Source organism: Catharus ustulatus, chromosome 3 (assembly GCF_009819885.2).
Source record: "Catharus ustulatus isolate bCatUst1 chromosome 3, bCatUst1.pri.v2, whole genome shotgun sequence".
Lineage (NCBI taxonomy): Eukaryota > Metazoa > Chordata > Aves > Passeriformes > Turdidae > Catharus > Catharus ustulatus.
Window position 1 is genome coordinate 46,261,696 of NC_046223.1, and position 18,628 is coordinate 46,280,323.

Here is an 18,628-nt window from a genome sequence, read left to right on the forward strand (position 1 = left end):
AGAACCCTACCTTGCTTAAAATATAAATGAGTATTAAGTGTAAATTGTCACTATAAAATTCCAAACTGAAACAACAAAGCATTTTCTGATTTCTACTTTGTCTATAACCAAGGAAGCAAATCTGAATTGCAGCTCTGGAGGGTTGGTTGGTGGGTATGTGCTTGTGTGCACACATCTTTATGTGTGCCCCTTGGATGATGTTCACTGACACCTGAAAAACTATCAAATGGTAAAGCAATACCATAGACTTAGTAAGTAATTAAACCACAACAGAACTGTTAAATATGTCAATATCCTTCCTGCAAAACTTTCTGCTAAACTCAACTACAGTAAATAGCTGCAAATTTTGAATAAAAACTAAAACCTAGAAAAAGAATTCTATTGTTGTGAGTTTAAGAACACAAAGTTCTTTATTTTGTTGCAAATACCAGACAGTCTGGTTTTCTATGTTTCTCTATCCTTTTTCCTATTTTGAGTAGCATTATAGCACGATAAGATGCAGTTGCAGTCTAGACGGAGATAAACATATGCCTTACTACCTTCAAACAAGAAAGAGGATTTCTGTGTGTGCATGTGGTGTACGTGCAGGCATGCACACATCCCCACCGACCCTTCTGTAGCTGGATAAGCTTACAGCCACATCCCTGAAAAGCACTGCTCTATTCCAACCACAGCAGGAAAGAGTTCCAGGCCATTCTTGAAGTCATGTAATACTGCTGTGTTTGCCACAATTTTAACAATGAAATTAAAACTAAGACAGATAGATTTATGCATCCCATTACTAATAATGACAAAGTTCAAGACTAATTTCATCACCATGTAGGCTGTTAACAGTTTTTCAAACATTAGAAAAATCTTGGCAGAAACTTACTGATGTTAATAATACTTTACCCAACATATCTCATACTACATTTCACTTGAGGTATAAATTTTGTTCAATTATCCAGCTCTACATTCTTACTCACAATTTGCCATCCTTGAATGAGCGAACAAGAATATTGTCTTTTTTCACCGCAATATCATCACTACAATCTGGACAAACCACCTGCAAAGATATTACGATTGCAAAGTTTAGAGAGAAAATGCTAAAACAAGAGAGTAATAGTAAATACCAGTGCTTCTCTAAAAGCTTTTGTGCTCACTTCTCGTTGGCAACCCTGAGATAAGAACGAGTGAGATCCCTCAAAACACCGAAAGGGATGACCTCCTGAAATTAGTGAATGAATGAGGTCATGTTCACTCCTAGAGGGAAACTGACGGCTGCTGTTGGAAACATAAAAACAGCATTCTGACAAAATGTCAATCTGTCATGCCTCTACAGCTTATACAGAAATTTCACCAAGTGCTGCCACCTGACTTAGAGACTTCTGAAAAATGGAAACACCAAGGATGTAATCACACACGCTGTCAAAACTAAAAGCTAGCAGAAATTATGAAATGCAATTTTTTGAGGGAAGAATTACAAATAACCTGCCTAGGGGACTGGAGCCCCTCAAGTACAAGTATTATGATAGGTTCTTTAATTCAAGAAGCAGAGTAATCAAGTCTAGCACTGAGAAAACGTATTAATTGTTGCAATTTTAAAACCTATTTTTGTTATACCAGTATACAAGTCACTAATCAAAAAGCATTAAGAATTTAATTTTTTTAAAAATAATATAAATATAACTATTTTATATATATATATATATGTATGTACATACTGAATTGCCAGATACATGAAATAGAAAGCAACCCCCTCTCCATCACTCATATGATGTCTCACAATGTGCATAGTTCTCTGAAAGTTAGGAAAATTTTGGCTGCTACAAAACCTCAAGAAGCAGCAAATGACTGTAGCCCTAAGTTAGCCCAGGTAAATACCTCTTCTCTCGTATACCAACTTTTGCATTTCAGTCCTAATTTTCCACCAAATACAAAGATACTAAATGGCAAAAGTTGGGGGTTTTTCCCCTCCTTACATAGGTCACCACCTATGCAGCGTTTTATGAGCTAAAGTCAAAAGCTCCAAGCAATTTGGAAAGAGACTCAACATATCACAAAGCATAGGCTAAATATGCTCCTCAAGACAAAAATTTAACAGACCAAGTTTCAAAATTCAATGCATTCTACAGTCTACAAAAAATTACTTTAGAAAACAACAACTTCCTAACTGAAATTAAGCCTGAGATATAGTTTGCAATGTCAGGGTAGAAGCCAATGATCAGCATCCTCTATTTTATACTAAAAAGTGCAAACGTCTACTTCGTTAAAGATGGATAAAGGTTCTTCAGGCTATAGCTACTGTTTTTTCAGAAGTATCAATATCTTAGTAGTCAGAGATCCATTCAGAGGTTGGAAAACAGCTTACCATAAACTCATCTAGTGCCTTTACATCAACCAACATCACCTCAATTTTGCCTGAATCAAGTTTTCGCAATTTCCTTGCAAAAACAAACTCCACTGGAGTCACAGAAGGATGAAAGAGACGATCCTATGTAAACTCAATTTTCTGAAAATGCTGCAGGCAGATTTCCTCACTGCACCTTTCAAAAGCCTTTAAGCACACATAAAACTAAGCAATGCTATAAGGCTTACTAAATCACACTCTTTGACATAAGGAGCAACTGTCAGACCCTTTCACATTCCAGTTACAGTAATTTCACGATTATAAGCAACACTGAGTATAAGCCGCACTTCCGGGTGCCAGCAACTTTTCGTTCTTTGTCCATACATAAGCCGCACCTGATTATAAGCCACACTTTACAATACAGAGTGTGATAAAAGGTATCTATTCTATCACCATCTGTTGAGGGTGGGGGCAGTGATCCTTATCTCAACAGCAGATATTCTGCTAATGGGCCATCCATTGAAACCAGGCGGGGCATTGTTCTTTATCTTTTCACAACCCATCCTTCCTCCAGCGAGTCATTTTCTGCTAATGGCCCATTGAGTCCCACTGTGGGACTGATAAAATTACTTCATCCCATTGGAAGTTGCTCCAGCCAGGGGGAAGAGCTCAACATTTCTTACCAAAATAAAAACAGAGGTTTTGGGACACTAAGGTAGCCCCTTTCTCCACTGGACTCCAGAGGAAAACCGGATTTCTCCACATCACCACTGGACCTCTGGAGGGAAACTGCACCTTGTACAGGAGCACTGCTCCAACTGAACCACATCTGTCACTGCAGGAGGATGCAGCCACCATTTAATGGGACTGCTACCAACACCCTGCCTGATGGGGTGTCAGGTTGTACTCTGACTGTGTCAGGGTTTGGAGTTTGTTTCTTTGTAGTACTGTATTTCTATTTTATTTCCCTAGAAAAGAACTGTTATTCCTAATTCCCGTATTTTTGCCTGAAAGCCCCTTGATTTTAAAATTATAATAATTTGGAGGGAGGGGGTTTACATTCTCCATTTCAAAGAGAAGCTCCTGCCTTTCTTGGCAGACACCTGTCCTCCAAACTAAAACAGCAACTTTTCGTTCTTTGTCCGTATATAAGCCGCACCTGATTACAAGCCGCACTTTGGGTTCAGACCAAAATTTTAGTCAAAATGGTGCAGCTTATAATCGTGAAATTACTACTCACCCCTTCCCCACAGAACTAACAAAAACAATCAACCAACCAAACAAACCCTCCACCAACCCAAACATGAATGCAGGATTAAAACAATGTACAGCAATTTCATGAATACAAGCCGCACGGAGTATAAGCCGCACTTCCGGTGCGTCGACAACGTTGATGTCTTTGTCAATAAAAAAGTCGCACCCAAATATTAGCCACACTTTCATTCGTAGCGAGGATCTGTGTGCAACTTTCACAAATTTGGCAATTAGTAACAGAATCACGGCATAGCGGGGTTTACTGGCTCAGGGCGGGGCCAGGCAGGTTCGGCCCGCTCATGGTTGCCGACGGGGCCGGGTGGCCCAGCTCAGTGCCACGGCTCAGCGGGGCCACTCGGGGCCAGCTGGGCGGTGCTGCCGTTGCCAGGCTCACTCGCCCCCCCACCACCTGCACCACCGCCGCCGCATTTGCTCGCCCTGGCCAGCACTGCAGGCCCCTGCACTGCTGGGCTCCCCCACGCTGCTGGCCACGGTTCTGCCGGGCTCCCCTGCACTGCTGGCCCCAGTTCTGCCGGGCTCCCCTGCGCTGTTGGCTCGGGCTCTGCCGCCCACCCCCCGCACTGCTGGCCCCGCCTCTGCCAGGCTTTCCCACCTCTGCTGGGGCTAGCCGGGCTCCAGCTTGGCTTGGGGCTGCCGTGGGCTCTCACTTCTGTGTTGGCATCTTTTAGAATACTGTTACTATATTAGCCGCCCCGGAGTACTAGCCGCACTTCTGGGATTCCACCAAAATTTTGGTGAAAATGGTGCAGCTTGTATTCGTGAAATTACCGTAGTCAATCACTGAGTGCTCACAGTAATTTTTACCAAATTAAGATTTATACGGTTTTAAATTTGTAAGTGATAATCTATCTGGTTATAGGACTGATATCCAAAGTATTTGGTTTCCACTATTAATCAGAATTGTTACTTGTAAAAGTTTAGATTAATCCCTGAACTTGTTTTCACATTATAAACTTGCATAATGTCCTCTGTGCTTATACACAAAGTATCTGTACATATTACCATTAATAAAAAATAATGCTGAGATATACGTTCTTCAGCACATTAAACCTGAATTTTCATTACATTATTCATGTAATTACCATACTACAAAGTTAATGCAAAATTTATCAGTAATAAGATAATATTACTTTGTTGATACAGTAGAGGAAACCTGCTTACAAGGTAAAAACCCAAGAGGTATAGCTACTGGGGAAGGGATTATAACAAAGAAAACCAAGCCAAACCAAAAAAGGCAGCTATTTGAGGTACAAATCTATCCTTTGGCACAGCTTTTCTGGTTAAATGCAGAATGATGTTTGTTTGCTATAAACCTGATTACTAAAGTAAGAGTTAATCTAGGATAAGCTATTTCAGAGTTAACAAGCTTCACTCTCAAACATTATCCCCCTACTGCTTTTCATTTGTTGCAGGAAGCTTTCCACAAAGAAGAAGCTATTCCAATCTTCAACAGAAAGCCGAAGAAATAACTGTCTATCTTTAGCATATCTTTGGAGCAGAAGAAACAGTTCAGCTCCTCTTTAAGGTATGACCCATCGCTTTTCTGAGCAGCACTACAGGAGTCACAAACAAGCCAACCCCTCTGAGAACATGCAATAGAAACTGGCATCTGTAATGGGCATGACCAGAAAGGTAAACCCAGCAGTGTGACATAGAATTGCTCAAGCCAGCATCACTGACCACTGGTCTGAGAGAACTGTGAGACAGGTGATACTGCATCACCTTGATGTCAGCTTTCAGCAAACACCTCAATTTTTCTTGTTTATCACTGAAAACTTCTCTTAAAGCTATCTGCTGTATCTCCATGCTGTACATTCTGCTGTCTCCCTTGCAAAAAATATTTCAGTGACTCCTCTTCCACAAACTTCCCCAAAAGAACACCTATTAGAAAGTTGCTGGACTGCATTACAAGACACAGCAGCCTACTGTGCAGAAAGCTGCAACAGAGAGCTATTGCACATACTAAGAGGAGTTAAATCTTACTGTATGGCATAATTTCAAAAGCAGAACACAAGTTCCCATGAAATTAGATAAAAGTTGCAGCAAGGAATTAATCAAATGTTTACAACTAAAAATAAAAATGAAAAAGCATGATACTAGGAGGTACCACATATAGAAATATATTAATTTCTAAATATATCAATCAGTGAGTCTACATGGAATCACTAGACTGTGATTATTTTTAGAAGTTTATTTCTTAAAAAGTGTTTTTAAGCCAGAATAAAGGAAGGGGAAAAAATAACGATACCAGAAGGCTACAATATAATTTTAAAGTAAATCTCATGTCAATTTTCCACTACCTACTGTAGTGACCAAGAGAAAACCATTTGATTTTATTATGCAATGTGTTTATATTGAATGTCAAAAAATCATGTCTCTGCAATTACTAAACTTTCCCTCCCTTTGTACTTTATATTTCCTTCCTTGATAAAACTCAATAATTTGGAAAATTGACAGAAAATAGCCTAGGAAAAAAGCCCCGAAATTCTAGTCCAATAGTACTGAACACACTGCTGAGCTACAATTAGGTCAACAAGCTGTGGCTGTTTGGAAAAACCAAGGCCATGTTAGCAATCCCTTTTTTTAAACAAACATCTAGATATATTTTCTTTGCCTGCTATTGTACAGTCCAATTTGAAAAAAAAAATAAATACTAAGTTCTAATAAAAACCACCAAAACGGAAAAACCCCACACCTTTCTTTGGCGCCTAGAAAATGAGGAAAGCTGTACAAAATGATAATAAAGATGAAACTCTTACCAAGGCTGGAAACCACAGAGCTTTCTTTTTATCCACACTGAAGCAGTCCACACACACAACTTTTCCTAGTAACTCATCACTTTGTTTCCTATCATCTTCATCTTCATCGCTGGAAGAGGATGAAGATTCTTCTTCAGGACTAAACAACAGAAAGAGACTTAAAACTCAACTATTCAAAACCTGCTTATTGTACTTACAGGAGAACCAAAGCTAATTATCAAAGATGCATAAATAACAGTGACCTGAATTGCCTGTTAGGTGTTTTGGCATAAAAATGAATAAAGCATTTATAATTACATTATACTAACAATTCAAATATTACAAACTCAGAAATGCACTTTTACTACTAATATGTGTAAAACCCAACAAAAACACCACCATGCATCCATACGGAGCAAGAGAAACATATTGTCCAGGTATTCAAAGTGAAATCATTCTGCTCTACATAAACACTATTAAAGAATACTGTGGCAGTTGTAGTTTTGGACCAATGTTCAGCTAAACCGTTTCAGTTTTCCTTCTTAATCTCTCTATGCTTTTACTTTTACAATCATACAGAATGGAAAGTAATTTTGAAAGAGGACAAATCTCTGAAGAAGAAACATCAGATACACATAATAGCAAAGAGAAAGTCTATTTATCCTTAAACAGTTCTTTAAAGATGTGCAGTGAAGCATTTCTATGACAGTTTCAATTTCACATTGAATGAAGTGTTGGAATGCAAGCAGATGGGCCAAGGTGCAAATGCATTTTCATTTAAAAGGGTTGTGGCTCATTGTTTTGACTGTTCAAGTACAAAGCTGCACCTGGTTTTAAACCATATGAGGAATCTAAATGTACAAACTAGTCCAACTAAAATTACCTGCAACCCAAAAAAAAAACCCCAACAAACACTCACTTGATGATCTCTGTATATCTTTTTAAAATAGTCACTTCAAAGGTTAATCCTCAGAAAATACACAGCATCTTCAATGAGCACAACCACTGTTACTTTAAAAGCTATCTCCCATTTGTCACATAACTACTTTTGAGTACAAAATTCAGTATTAACAAAAAACTCGCTGTTACCATGCATGCAACAGAAGACAACTGACAGACAGGTGAAGGAAAATTTCCTTGTCTCCACCTTAAATTTATGTTATTTTCAGTGATGATAATTATCTTGGGTTAGCATTGTTTGGGTTTATTTTTTTCCCTCAACATTCGTTTTTTTAAAGTGATGGTTTCTTTTAAAATACATTAAAGTCTTTCAGGCTGCTTTCTGGGTCTCAAGAATATCTTGGAGGAAGAGAAAAAAAGTCAAAGACTAAAGAGAAAGTCAGAAACATTTTGAAGAGACTACTTCCTAACTCAAATTGCACAAATACTGCCATAAATGTCTTTAAATCCAGTTAACTCAGTATCAGCTGTAAGATAAAGATAAGTGTGTTGCTTCTGACATAATAATGTCCTGCACAACCCAGTCAGAGACACCAATGATGCTGCAATCACATTCTCTGTGGTAATGCCAGCTTTTTCCTTCACTACCTCACAATTTAGTAACAACTTTCTGAGTAATTTATAGCTTCTCTACACATACAGGGCAACATTTACTTCAAGCTATTAAAAAGTGCAAAAAAGTAACTCAAGCATGAAAACCACTACACCTAAAAATTTCATGCAAACAGGCAAAAAAGCCCCACTACACAACCTACCCACAAACAACAAAGAAGAGGCACTAGACTACTTAACACCAGTTTATCAAGACCAGGGGTACCAAGAATTTTGGCACCTAAGAAATCTTGAGTTTTGTTTTCATATCAGTAAATTTTGTTGCAAACTATACTAAAAGCAATGGGAAGAAACTGGTGCACAGGAAGCTCCACATGGATATGAGGACAAACTTCTTCACCGTGCAGGTGACTGAGCACTGGAACAGGTTGTCTTGAGAGGCTGTGGAGTCTCCCTCAATGGAGATACTCCAGAACCATCTGGAACCATCTCCCAATCCTGTGCCAGGTGCTCTGGGATGACCCTGCTTGAGCAGGGAGGTTGGACCAGATGAGCCCCTGTGGTCCGTTCCAACCTGACCCACTCAGTAATTCAGCAATACTGTTCATCTATTTCTAAAAGCCCTTCGGAGACCGTGTATTGAAAAACCAAAGCTCTACAGGAGGATTCTGGGGCCTTCCACAGACTTCCTAACAGCTGGACAAAGACTGCACTGTAATTATTTTAACTTGAGTCCAACATATTTACAACACCACAGAGATGTTTGTAAATATAATTTAACATCACATTTCCATTTGAGATGCCACATTTTTTCTTTTTTTAAACCAAGAAAAAGCTCTTGCCTATACCTGGTACTATTTTAAATATTGATTACATGAAGACTTGAAATGCTTGAATGCAACAATAAACATGAACCTGACTTTCAAACTGAGTGCTAAACAACATTTTACATCCAGCCTCCTGGTTTTTTTCATTAAGAGATGCCTGAACACACAAATAATAAAACCTGGCACACACTGAAAGCTTCAGAACTGATTACACACAGTACAGATATCAAAATATTTAACTTACATATGATTGGATCTCCTTCCCCTGTTTGTTTTCTTTCCTATAACAGGAGTACCAAAGTGTTCAGGATTGGTGAGTGGAAGCTGATCTAATGTCTGTTGAAATGAAAAAATACATACGCATTTACATAGGAAAAACATGGTATAAGTTATTCTCCAAACCACCTGCTTCACTGAAGCAATTTTTGTCAACAGAGACTTACTCTGTCATTACAAAATAAATACAAAAGTACATCATACATGTCATGCTTAGATTTTTAAAAAAGGAATGTGTTTTGTTTTGGAGTTTTTTTCAACACTTTCTCTCCAACTCTGAATAATTAACTTTTTTCAAACACACACAGACAATTCTTCTCAGAAGTCCAGCCTTTAGACCATCAAATAAGTATCTAAGAATGAATAAACGTCCCCTTTGAAATTAAACAGCAAGATCACTCAACAGCAGTAAACATGACAACTTACTTGTATTTTTTGTTAGTAATTTATACTTTGATATGTGAGAGAGATTCTAAAACAATTTTAAAAAGGCTGCTATATTGATAATTGGGAAGGTGCCAATTGATGCTTTATCAACCTCAAAACAAAAAGAGAGGGAAAGAAAGAACTTTGCCTCTTCAGGAAGAATCCTTCAACATGCAGTATCTTCTCTCCTTAAGCCTGCTGTTACCTGGGTAAATGATAACCATTGAAGGCTCCTGGTATACAAGAAATTTTTGTACAACCACTTATTATTTTCTTTGAAAGAAGGTAGAAAGCCTTCCAAATTAAATATAGTCCTCTGACTTCAACTTTTTTGTCATGTCTGAATTTTTCAATGTGCAACACCAAAAAGCATCTCGAGAGTATTCTATCTCAGAGGGAATTAACTTAGCGACAATGAGACCGGTTTTCTAGAATCTGAAAATAAATGTATGACTACTTCTGAGTGGTGGTGGATATCCTAAAAGATTCTGCACCACACACTTGGGAAGCACTATCAGAACAAGACAACTGTGAGGCACTGGCCTAATTACAAAAGAAATTTTAGATGCAGTTTTCCCTGCTGAGTAGCTGTGCAATCACAAGGTAATTATAAGAAGTGTACAACATGTTTCATTCAGAGCTGGTGACAGTGAATTGCAAATCAGTGACTTCTGGCAAAACATCAAAAGCTTAGATAATAAAAAAGATGATAAAGTAAGAAGTACCACTCATTTCAGTCTAAGGTTTCTTTGAATCTGACAAAATAATCTGAATTACTTTCATTCAGCCAAACAGGTCACAAAGCAATATATGCAGACCACGATTTTCAACCCAGGTACTCTAAGGTAATGCTCCCGAAACCATATTAAAATAGTATTTATGGAACAGAAGAAATCTAATCTTCAGTTGGGCTTATCATTAATAACAAAGGACAAATTGAAGGAATACCACAATCTTTAAAACGATACAATTTCTATCTGAATCTAGATTTAAGCATCTAATTAGGCTCCCACCTTACATATGTTTAATCCTGATTCAGGATTCTAGAAAACACCTGAATCTTCACAAGAATGCAGTAGGCAAACAACAAACTCAGCTGACTGCAATAACAGCACACTTACAAAGAGCAAAAAAACCCATCTTCAGTAGCTGTCCAATAAAAAAACATGTTTACATAAATCTGCCCATCCATTCAGATTGTTTTACATAACATAAAGGAATAACTCTCATTCAGAAATTCCAATTATTTGGAATATGCTACAAATGTTTGCATACTTCAATGTGCAAGTCACTTGTAAGACATGAGCCAGCTTCAAAATACTGGCAGCTTTTGTCAAATAAACAAGTAACAGCAACTTATTCACCATTTAAAAGAAAAGCATTTATGTTTCATCAACTGTTACAAATTGGGTTCAACCATCAAAAATGCATCAGAACTTTATTATATGGAAATACGTACATTAGTTTTTTATGTTATAAATTGTATCACTTTTCATATTATAAGTATACTGTGATTTTTTTTCCCTGACTAATACTTACAGATAATTTTTTATACAATGTGAAGTAGTTGTGTGATTGCAGGTTTTTTGTGTGATCTACAATCTACGAATTATCAATAATATAAAAATGAAGAAGATAAAATGCTGATTTTGTTTCTTAACTTACACTGTTTGGTGAAATCTAACTGCATTACTTGTTTCTAAAAAAGAAAAAACCAGACCTTGTGCACCACACTTTGCCTAACTCGCAATTTTAGTTGCATGAATACGCATAACATACTAAAAATTGAGATAATAAAAGTATCACTTTTAAATTTTTGTAAATAAAAAGTTGTAATATAAAAATTCTTCAATTACCTCACTCTCAGCAAAATGTCTTTCTCCTTTTAAACACAGGGAAGAGCGCCTCAGAGTCTTCTCATCACCATCATCAAATACTGTCACCAGAGAAGAGGCGAGGAAAGAAAACATTTCTTTTTAACTCAGGATATTAATATGCAATTCATTTACATGTCAGAAAGAATGGGATATATATTCCTGTAGTCAACCCTTAGAACAAGCCTATGCCCAGGTAATGCTGCAGATCCAGTAACGCATTTCACAGACCGACCAAATACAAATACATAAGCTGCTCTCTCACCACAGCTAATTTTCACTTGTCTACCTTGAGTAATCAGTAGTGGAGCAGACAATTCATGGTGTCATGAAATTAAATTCAACATACTACAGTTCAAAAGCTACTTTTTCTAACATTCAAAAACTATTTTTCTAACATTTACAATTTTTAAAGAATTTAACTGCACAACTCCTGTGATATTCAAGCGAAGTTCTGCTTACCACAGAGAAACTTAAATAGGCATTTATAGGAAAAAGTCGTAATTTAACGTTTTATGGAAGTTCAATATCTTTCTCTGTTAACTTCATGCAACTATGCTACAAAACAACAGTGATATATCATCCTAAGGAAGATGACAATAGCCAACGTGCTGACAATCATCAAAACCAGCTCTACTGACAGAACTGTGCAACTCCCAGTTTCTAGACTTTTTGCTATCTCTGCTATCACATGGTCAACTGGAAACAAGTTCATAATACAGTTCATTCAGCTCCATACATTTTCCTTTAGAATCCTGAAATGTACTGTACACATTTAAAGTGGGGTCCTCCGAACCTGATACACGGGTCATATAAAAAGTAAGCTTTTGTCAAGTCTTCTGCAGGCGCTTAACAGATGAAAACCTGGTGACAAATTTCAGCTCTTAGGCTTTGTTCGCACTGTTCAATGAGACAACAACTCATCTCTTCTCCCTTCTTGAGCAGAGATAATAATTATATCCTTGCTGCCACACAGAAGTGACCGCCAGGACTTTTGCCGGCACAGAAACAACTTCACAATAACATTAAAATATTATATTAAAAAAAAAAAAATCCAGCAACTTCTTAACATATCTCCTTCACCTTTACTTAAACATCATCTGTCCATCAAGAGATCAAAATAACAGTGTTAAGAGAATGTTTGCTGACCAGCAGGATAAGATATGAATTTTAGCCATTTCTTGCTTTCAGATGGAGGGTGCTCTACTCTTCAACATTTTCTAATTTAAATAAAAATATATAAAAAGCAACAAGGTACATCAAGATTCTTGACTAACATTTACTTGATATTAAAGAATCTTTTATCTACTTCTGAGAATTTTTCACCCCCATATAAAATTGAGTACTGTTGATAAAGAAACTTCCCCTTGTAACTACAACTCCCCAGCTCATCTTATAGACTACTTATAGACACCACTTCAACATCTGCAGAAAAATGTCAATGGTAAGAACTGCACACAAACCACAAAGATTAGGAACTGCATCTCAAATGGCCAATGCATAGTTAAGCTCCTCTTTGGTTAAGTGAAGTAGAAGTCAGCAGGTTCCTAATCCAGTTTGTGTTAATTAACAAAACAGTCTCATTACATAATGAGAGATAAAAAAAAAAAAGTCTATCCACTTCAAGAGATAAGCTGACTACAGCAGAGGTAAACCTATTCAGAGCTAGGCAGGTAGCCACATAATGTGTCCTATGTGGTAATCTGCTTGTGGCCTCTTCCCTGCCAGAGGGAATCTTAATCTTGTTCCATAACATGAATACAGTAATTTCACGAATACAAGCCGCAGCAATTTGACAAAAATTTTGGTGGAAACCCGGAAGTGCGGCTAATAGTCGGGTGCGGCTAATATGTGAATAATTTTCTGACATTTACAACCCCAGACGTGCCAGCCAGAGTGCCGAGCCAAGCACCGGCCAGTAAAAGCCGGCATTTCGCAATTGTTACAGTGTTACCGTGTTGCCCCGGCTCCCTGCAGGCAGCACGGGGGGTGGGGAGAGAGGCGGGAGAGCTCTCTTCTTCCCTCCTCTGTCGCAGCCCAGGGGAGGGAAGGGGGGGGGGCGCCGCCATTGCCGCGGCCCGGGGAAGAGAGGGGGGGGCCGTGCCGCCATTGCCGCAGCCCGGGGAGCCGACGGGAGCCCCGCGCAGCCATTGCTGTGGCCCGGGGAGGCGGGTGGAAGCGCGCGCCGCCATTGCCGCGACCCGGGGAGGGGCGGGAAGTGCGCGCCGCCATTGCCGCGGCTCGGGGAGCCGACGGGGTGCTTTGTCCGCGCCCGCCGCCGGCGCCACGGGCGCGGGAAAGCTCCGTCCCTGCCCGCCGCTGCTGCCGTAGGAGCGAGGGAAGCTCCGTCCCTGCCTGCCACCGCGGGGCAGCGCCGACCCGGGGTGACCGAGCCCAGGGGCAGCGGCGGCCGGCCCCGAGCGGCAGCACCGGGCTGGGCCACCTGGCCCCGTCAGCGGCCCCTAGCGGGCCGAGCCTGCACAGCCTTAGCTCAGCCAGTAAACCCCGCCCTCCCGCGGTTCTGTTACTAATTGCACGCGGGTCCTCGCTGCGAACGACAGAGCGGCTTATATTCGGGTGCGGCTTATCTATGGACAAAAACCGAAATATTTGCCAACACCCAGAGAGGCGGCTTATACTCAGTGCGGCTTGTATTCGTGAATTTACTGTACTTTCAGAGGAAAAACTTGACATCCCTGAAAGATTTATGTGTCCACCATGGCATATCTGACTTAATGAGTAAGACATTCTGATCTATTGGAACATCCTGAAAGCAATCTACTGAGCAGGCATTGAGAGTGTAATGTATTTAAAAATCACATATTTTGAAACTGCAAGAAAAAAGCCAGGGAAGGCGGGGAAGAAAAGAGACAACTTGCAACCAAAACCACTTCCAATTCTGTGAAAAAGCATTGTAATGGCAAAAAAGTACAAAAGGGGATAAGACTATTTTTGAACATGCATAGTTGTGCATTTTTAGTAAAACAAATAATCCTGTCATTTTCTTCCTCCCTCATAGTAAACACAGACTTTAAGAGACATTTATATGAATGGCAAAACAGTATCTAGTTACCAGGACTTAAATATCGTGAGCTCTTTGAGGATTTTTTACAAGTCAGGAAAAACTAAGGACACGTATGTATGTATGTATGTATATGTGTGTATTTATATATGTATGCCTATTATATCTACATGTTTTATGCTTAAAAAGATAAATATACAGTGCTATACTAATTAAAAAAGACTATACTAGTCAGATTTTTATAAAAAATTGATTTAGTTTTTGTTTTTCTTTGGTAGGAAAGCAGTAGTACCATAAAAACTCCATGTAAGCAAATTGATGTACAACTTCTATTCAGACAACACCTTATGAATACAAGAAACACAGGGACACTCAAAGCAACTTTGCCCATTCTTCAGTGTTAAAAGAGGTCTCAAGCAGCCCCCAAAGGGTTATTCCTCTCTAGAAAGTGCTGCAATGGCATGTCTGGTCTTACGCAATTTTTGGAAAGGTACTACTTCAGATGGATCTATGCCTTCAAAAAGTTTTTGACCAAATCACAGCAATTTCATTCATAAAATCATTAACAGTGCAAATAATTAGATGCTATCAGCAAGTGCTAGAACTACATTAGGTAACAGCTAGTTAAGATGTGTGCCAATTCTGGAAACTGGTAAATGGTAACTACATCTCACAGTAGGACCTTCAATCAGGTCTTCAAAGTCATTACTTTCAGTAAAGGTCATTTTTGTCTCATTCCACTCACCCTCCTGACAAAGATTAGAATAACCTTCCACAGCTACAGCCAATTCTCCATCAAAGTGCACTACACTGCAAGCAACTGTGCCACTTTTACCAATTCTGCAAGGTCAACATGCTTTTGTCTGCTTTTATCTACAAACACAGGAGTTGAGACTGAAACCCATACTTCTTCCTATTTCTCAAGTTCAGGATTTTTGACAGACATCTCCTTTGACTGCAACTCTGTGACATCTACCTTTAAAATTTAAACTGCATGAATTCCTATCTTATTCTTCTTGCTGAACTGCCAACCTCACACTTTCTCAGAAACACAGACATACAACACAGTTCTAACACCAGCTATACCATTTGCTTCTTAAAAGCTCTCATATCTGATCCACTTCAGTATTAATGACCAAACCACTATGTATAATGTTAATTCTTGTCTTTCTAAGTTATGTTTCAGCCCATCCTACCCAGTCTCACCTCTACTAGATTAGATTCTACTTCTCCAATCAGAAAACAGACATATTTTCTTCAACACTTTTCTGTAAGGTCTGATCTAAATTTAGAGATCTATTCCCTTCAGAAAGGACTATGATAAGGGAAAATAAAGTCTTTCCCTAGTTGTTCAACATCACTTCATTAACAACAATCCATACCTCAAAAGAACTAAGTCCCTCTAAAGCTCTTTCAAGATCTAGTCTTCATCCTCCCATATCTACCCAGGAGAGGGCGATGAGGTTTCTCAAGAATCAATAGATTTCCTCTATGTAAATTTAAAAAAACCTCCACCCTCTATTGGCTAGAGAGCACGTGGTATATTATCAAACATCTGAAATATCAGATTATAACAAGCTATGTGTATTTTAACAGCAGCTGTTGTAAGGGTTAAGACTGGGAGTGGGGAAAGCTAGGTGCTGCAGCTTGTGTTTGAAAAGCGCTCTTCTTTGCATTTTTTTAAAAGCATATGTTAAGCATAATTTGCATCATAATATTTAACAATGGTGTATTAAACATCTAAGGAGCAGTCACCAGTTATGAAGCAACTCACTACATCTTTATTTGGTGTCCCAATTTCAGACTGTAAAGGGTACAGTTTCTTATAAAAACCAAAAATAAGAAGTTTATCTTTAAAGGTTTTTCGTAAGAACTCTGAACACCTAAGCATCTCCAAAAAAATCTCTCACCATGCTTAGGACATGTCCGGGTCACAGTCTTTTTTTTAAGTCATAAGTTTTATACAAATACATAAATCTTTCTCTTACCTACAGTATACCAACTTGCATCTGTTAATTTGTTGATAACTGCTTCCTGGTATGTTCCATCTGGATTCTTCACTTCCACAACTGTTCCTACCTAAAATAGAGAACTCACTTAGCACTGGAGAGTTTCTAAAACAGGTGATGAAATCAACACTTCTGTGTTAGCAAACAGAGATAACTTCTAACCTATTCCATGTCAAATATAAAATGTTTTTCTGGTTTCACTTGAACCTACTTGTATCCCTCAAACTTCTTTTTTCATTCCTTTAAAATAAGCCAACTAACTGAGCTGATTATTTCCTGCCAGCAGGTGGGGAACAAGAACCAATTTGAGTGATGTCATTCTCTTGTATAAGAGCTTTCCCATCAAATCCTCCTGCCGAGTTCTCCAAAGGAATGGTGACTAAAAATCGGTGCTAGCCATACTTCTTAGCTTTAAGGCAAAAAGAAAAAAGAGGCTTGCACTAGCCTGCACGGCACCCCCTTTAACTACAAAGAGAAAAGCTAACATGAAGAGTATACTATCTCTTAACTTTGTAGCATTATCTTTTATGCTTTGTGATCCTATCTAGCCTGTGTAATAAGTTGAACCTTCTACTCTCACCCCATACTGTGTATGCACATTTATGTCAAATACTGAAAATAAAAATGTTTTTCAAAGCATTAGCATGATATACACCAAATTTATTACCTTTAAGGGACCCTTTATGTGGTCATCTTGCACTTCCACTGTTGAAGAATCGTGCCTAAAGGTTACCTAAAAAATATAATTCAACTGACAATCACTTGATACAATTGAGCAGCATAAGCACATGCAAATGTCAATAGCTCTTCTTCTACTCTCATTTTACAATTAATCACCATAATTATTCCACTTGCTGAAAGCTGTTTTATTAATGCATTTTAGAAATATGTGGGGCTAATTTCTTAGTTATCAAAACTCCTAAAATATTTTTTATCTTTCACAATGGAATCATTATCTCTAAAGGAAATGACAGACACGAGTATAACAAGACTGTCTAATGGTTCAAAATTATCTCTGCAGTTCTCTTAAATGATCTGAACTTTCCTAGTACCACAGCAAGAAAGGAGAAAGTTTCAAGACTTCTGAGTACAACTTTAAAGAAAGACTTGTTTTTCAGTGCTTTGAAATCAAACAGTTTTAGCACCTTTATGTTTTGCTGATAAAAGTGCATTTTTCACTTCATGGCTGAAAGACTCACAAAAGTACAGGACATTGCTGTTGACTAAAGAAAATGAGCAACTTCAACAGCCTTTCAGTTAATGTCAGTCTAGCCTACACACATGTGGAGTTAATTGGAAGGAAATGTAAAAACAGCTAACTTTTCAGTCTTTCAAAACTGGAGTAAGTACATCCTATAAACATATTAAAGTATTTCCCCTGTTATTCCCATAAAGATACAAAGTCTGCTGCCTTTAATCCTACATTCTCTGTCCTCAGGAAAAAAAAATTGGTCTGGAAATTCAAATGTATGATTAAGTTATCTGCATCAGGTGCTATACACATTTACCTTTCACTTCATTCTCAATTAACTTGGTTGCACTGAAAGTCATAGGATTAATTACATCTGAAGCTTTATTTCCACTCCAGTTTTAAAATTATAGGAAACTGAGAAAATTCTGGAATTAGATTTTATATACCTATGTACATTTATTAACAAACAAATGATGTTCTGATGTTCAGCAGAACCTACTCTCTTTGTGTATTGATGTTGAAGTATATGATGTTTTACTGTGTATTTGAAATAAGACTGTAACCTAAGATCCAGCTGTGTAACACTAGCTCTCAACTACAGCAATCCTACATCAAAACCCTGCGCTTGTTTTACAAGTGTAGCCACAAGCACTTCTCACTGCTGTTTGGAGTTTCACTGTAGCACACAGCAAAAGTAAATTTTCCTTCAGAACCAGTGTTCTCTAACACCAACTCTCCTACACAGCTTTCTCAGAGAGGAGATTTTAAGGAGTATTACCAAGAATAGCACCTACAACCAGGACTAAGGACAATCTATTTTGACTGTCTGATTAGAAAACAAATGCACTAAAATGCTATGCTGCCTTCCAGGTGCTACTTCAGTGAAATAGTCATCTATCTTCTGTCAGAACTACAGCAACACATATAATTGGTAGAGTATGTTCTTTTTAGACCTGCACATCTCACCTGCTGATGGCAAATACTTTGTCCACCACACAGACATAATCATATCTGGTAACCAAAAGGCAGACAAAGGATTCAGGCTAGGAATTAACCTCAGCAAGGACTACTCTTCTGAACTTCATCCTGACAGATACAGGTATTGAATTCTCTCTTTGGGGGAATTTATCTAGAAAGCCAAAATTTAC

The 18,628-nt window shown here is 38.4% G+C and overlaps 1 protein-coding gene across 1 annotated transcript in view; it reads right to left on the minus strand.

Moving 5' to 3' along the window:
• ARID4B (AT-rich interaction domain 4B) overlaps positions 1 to 18,628 on the minus strand; it is a 91,870-nt gene that overhangs the window by 40,375 nt on the left and 32,867 nt on the right. The window contains exons 4-9 of the mRNA XM_033054992.1: positions 16,956 to 17,021; positions 16,268 to 16,358; positions 11,240 to 11,319; positions 8,926 to 9,017; positions 6,364 to 6,502; positions 966 to 1,045 (exon numbers count right to left, since the gene is read on the minus strand). Of these exons, the coding sequence (XP_032910883.1) occupies positions 966 to 1,045; positions 6,364 to 6,502; positions 8,926 to 9,017; positions 11,240 to 11,319; positions 16,268 to 16,358; positions 16,956 to 17,021 (548 nt within the window). The remainder of the gene's footprint in view (positions 1 to 965; positions 1,046 to 6,363; positions 6,503 to 8,925; positions 9,018 to 11,239; positions 11,320 to 16,267; positions 16,359 to 16,955; positions 17,022 to 18,628) is intronic.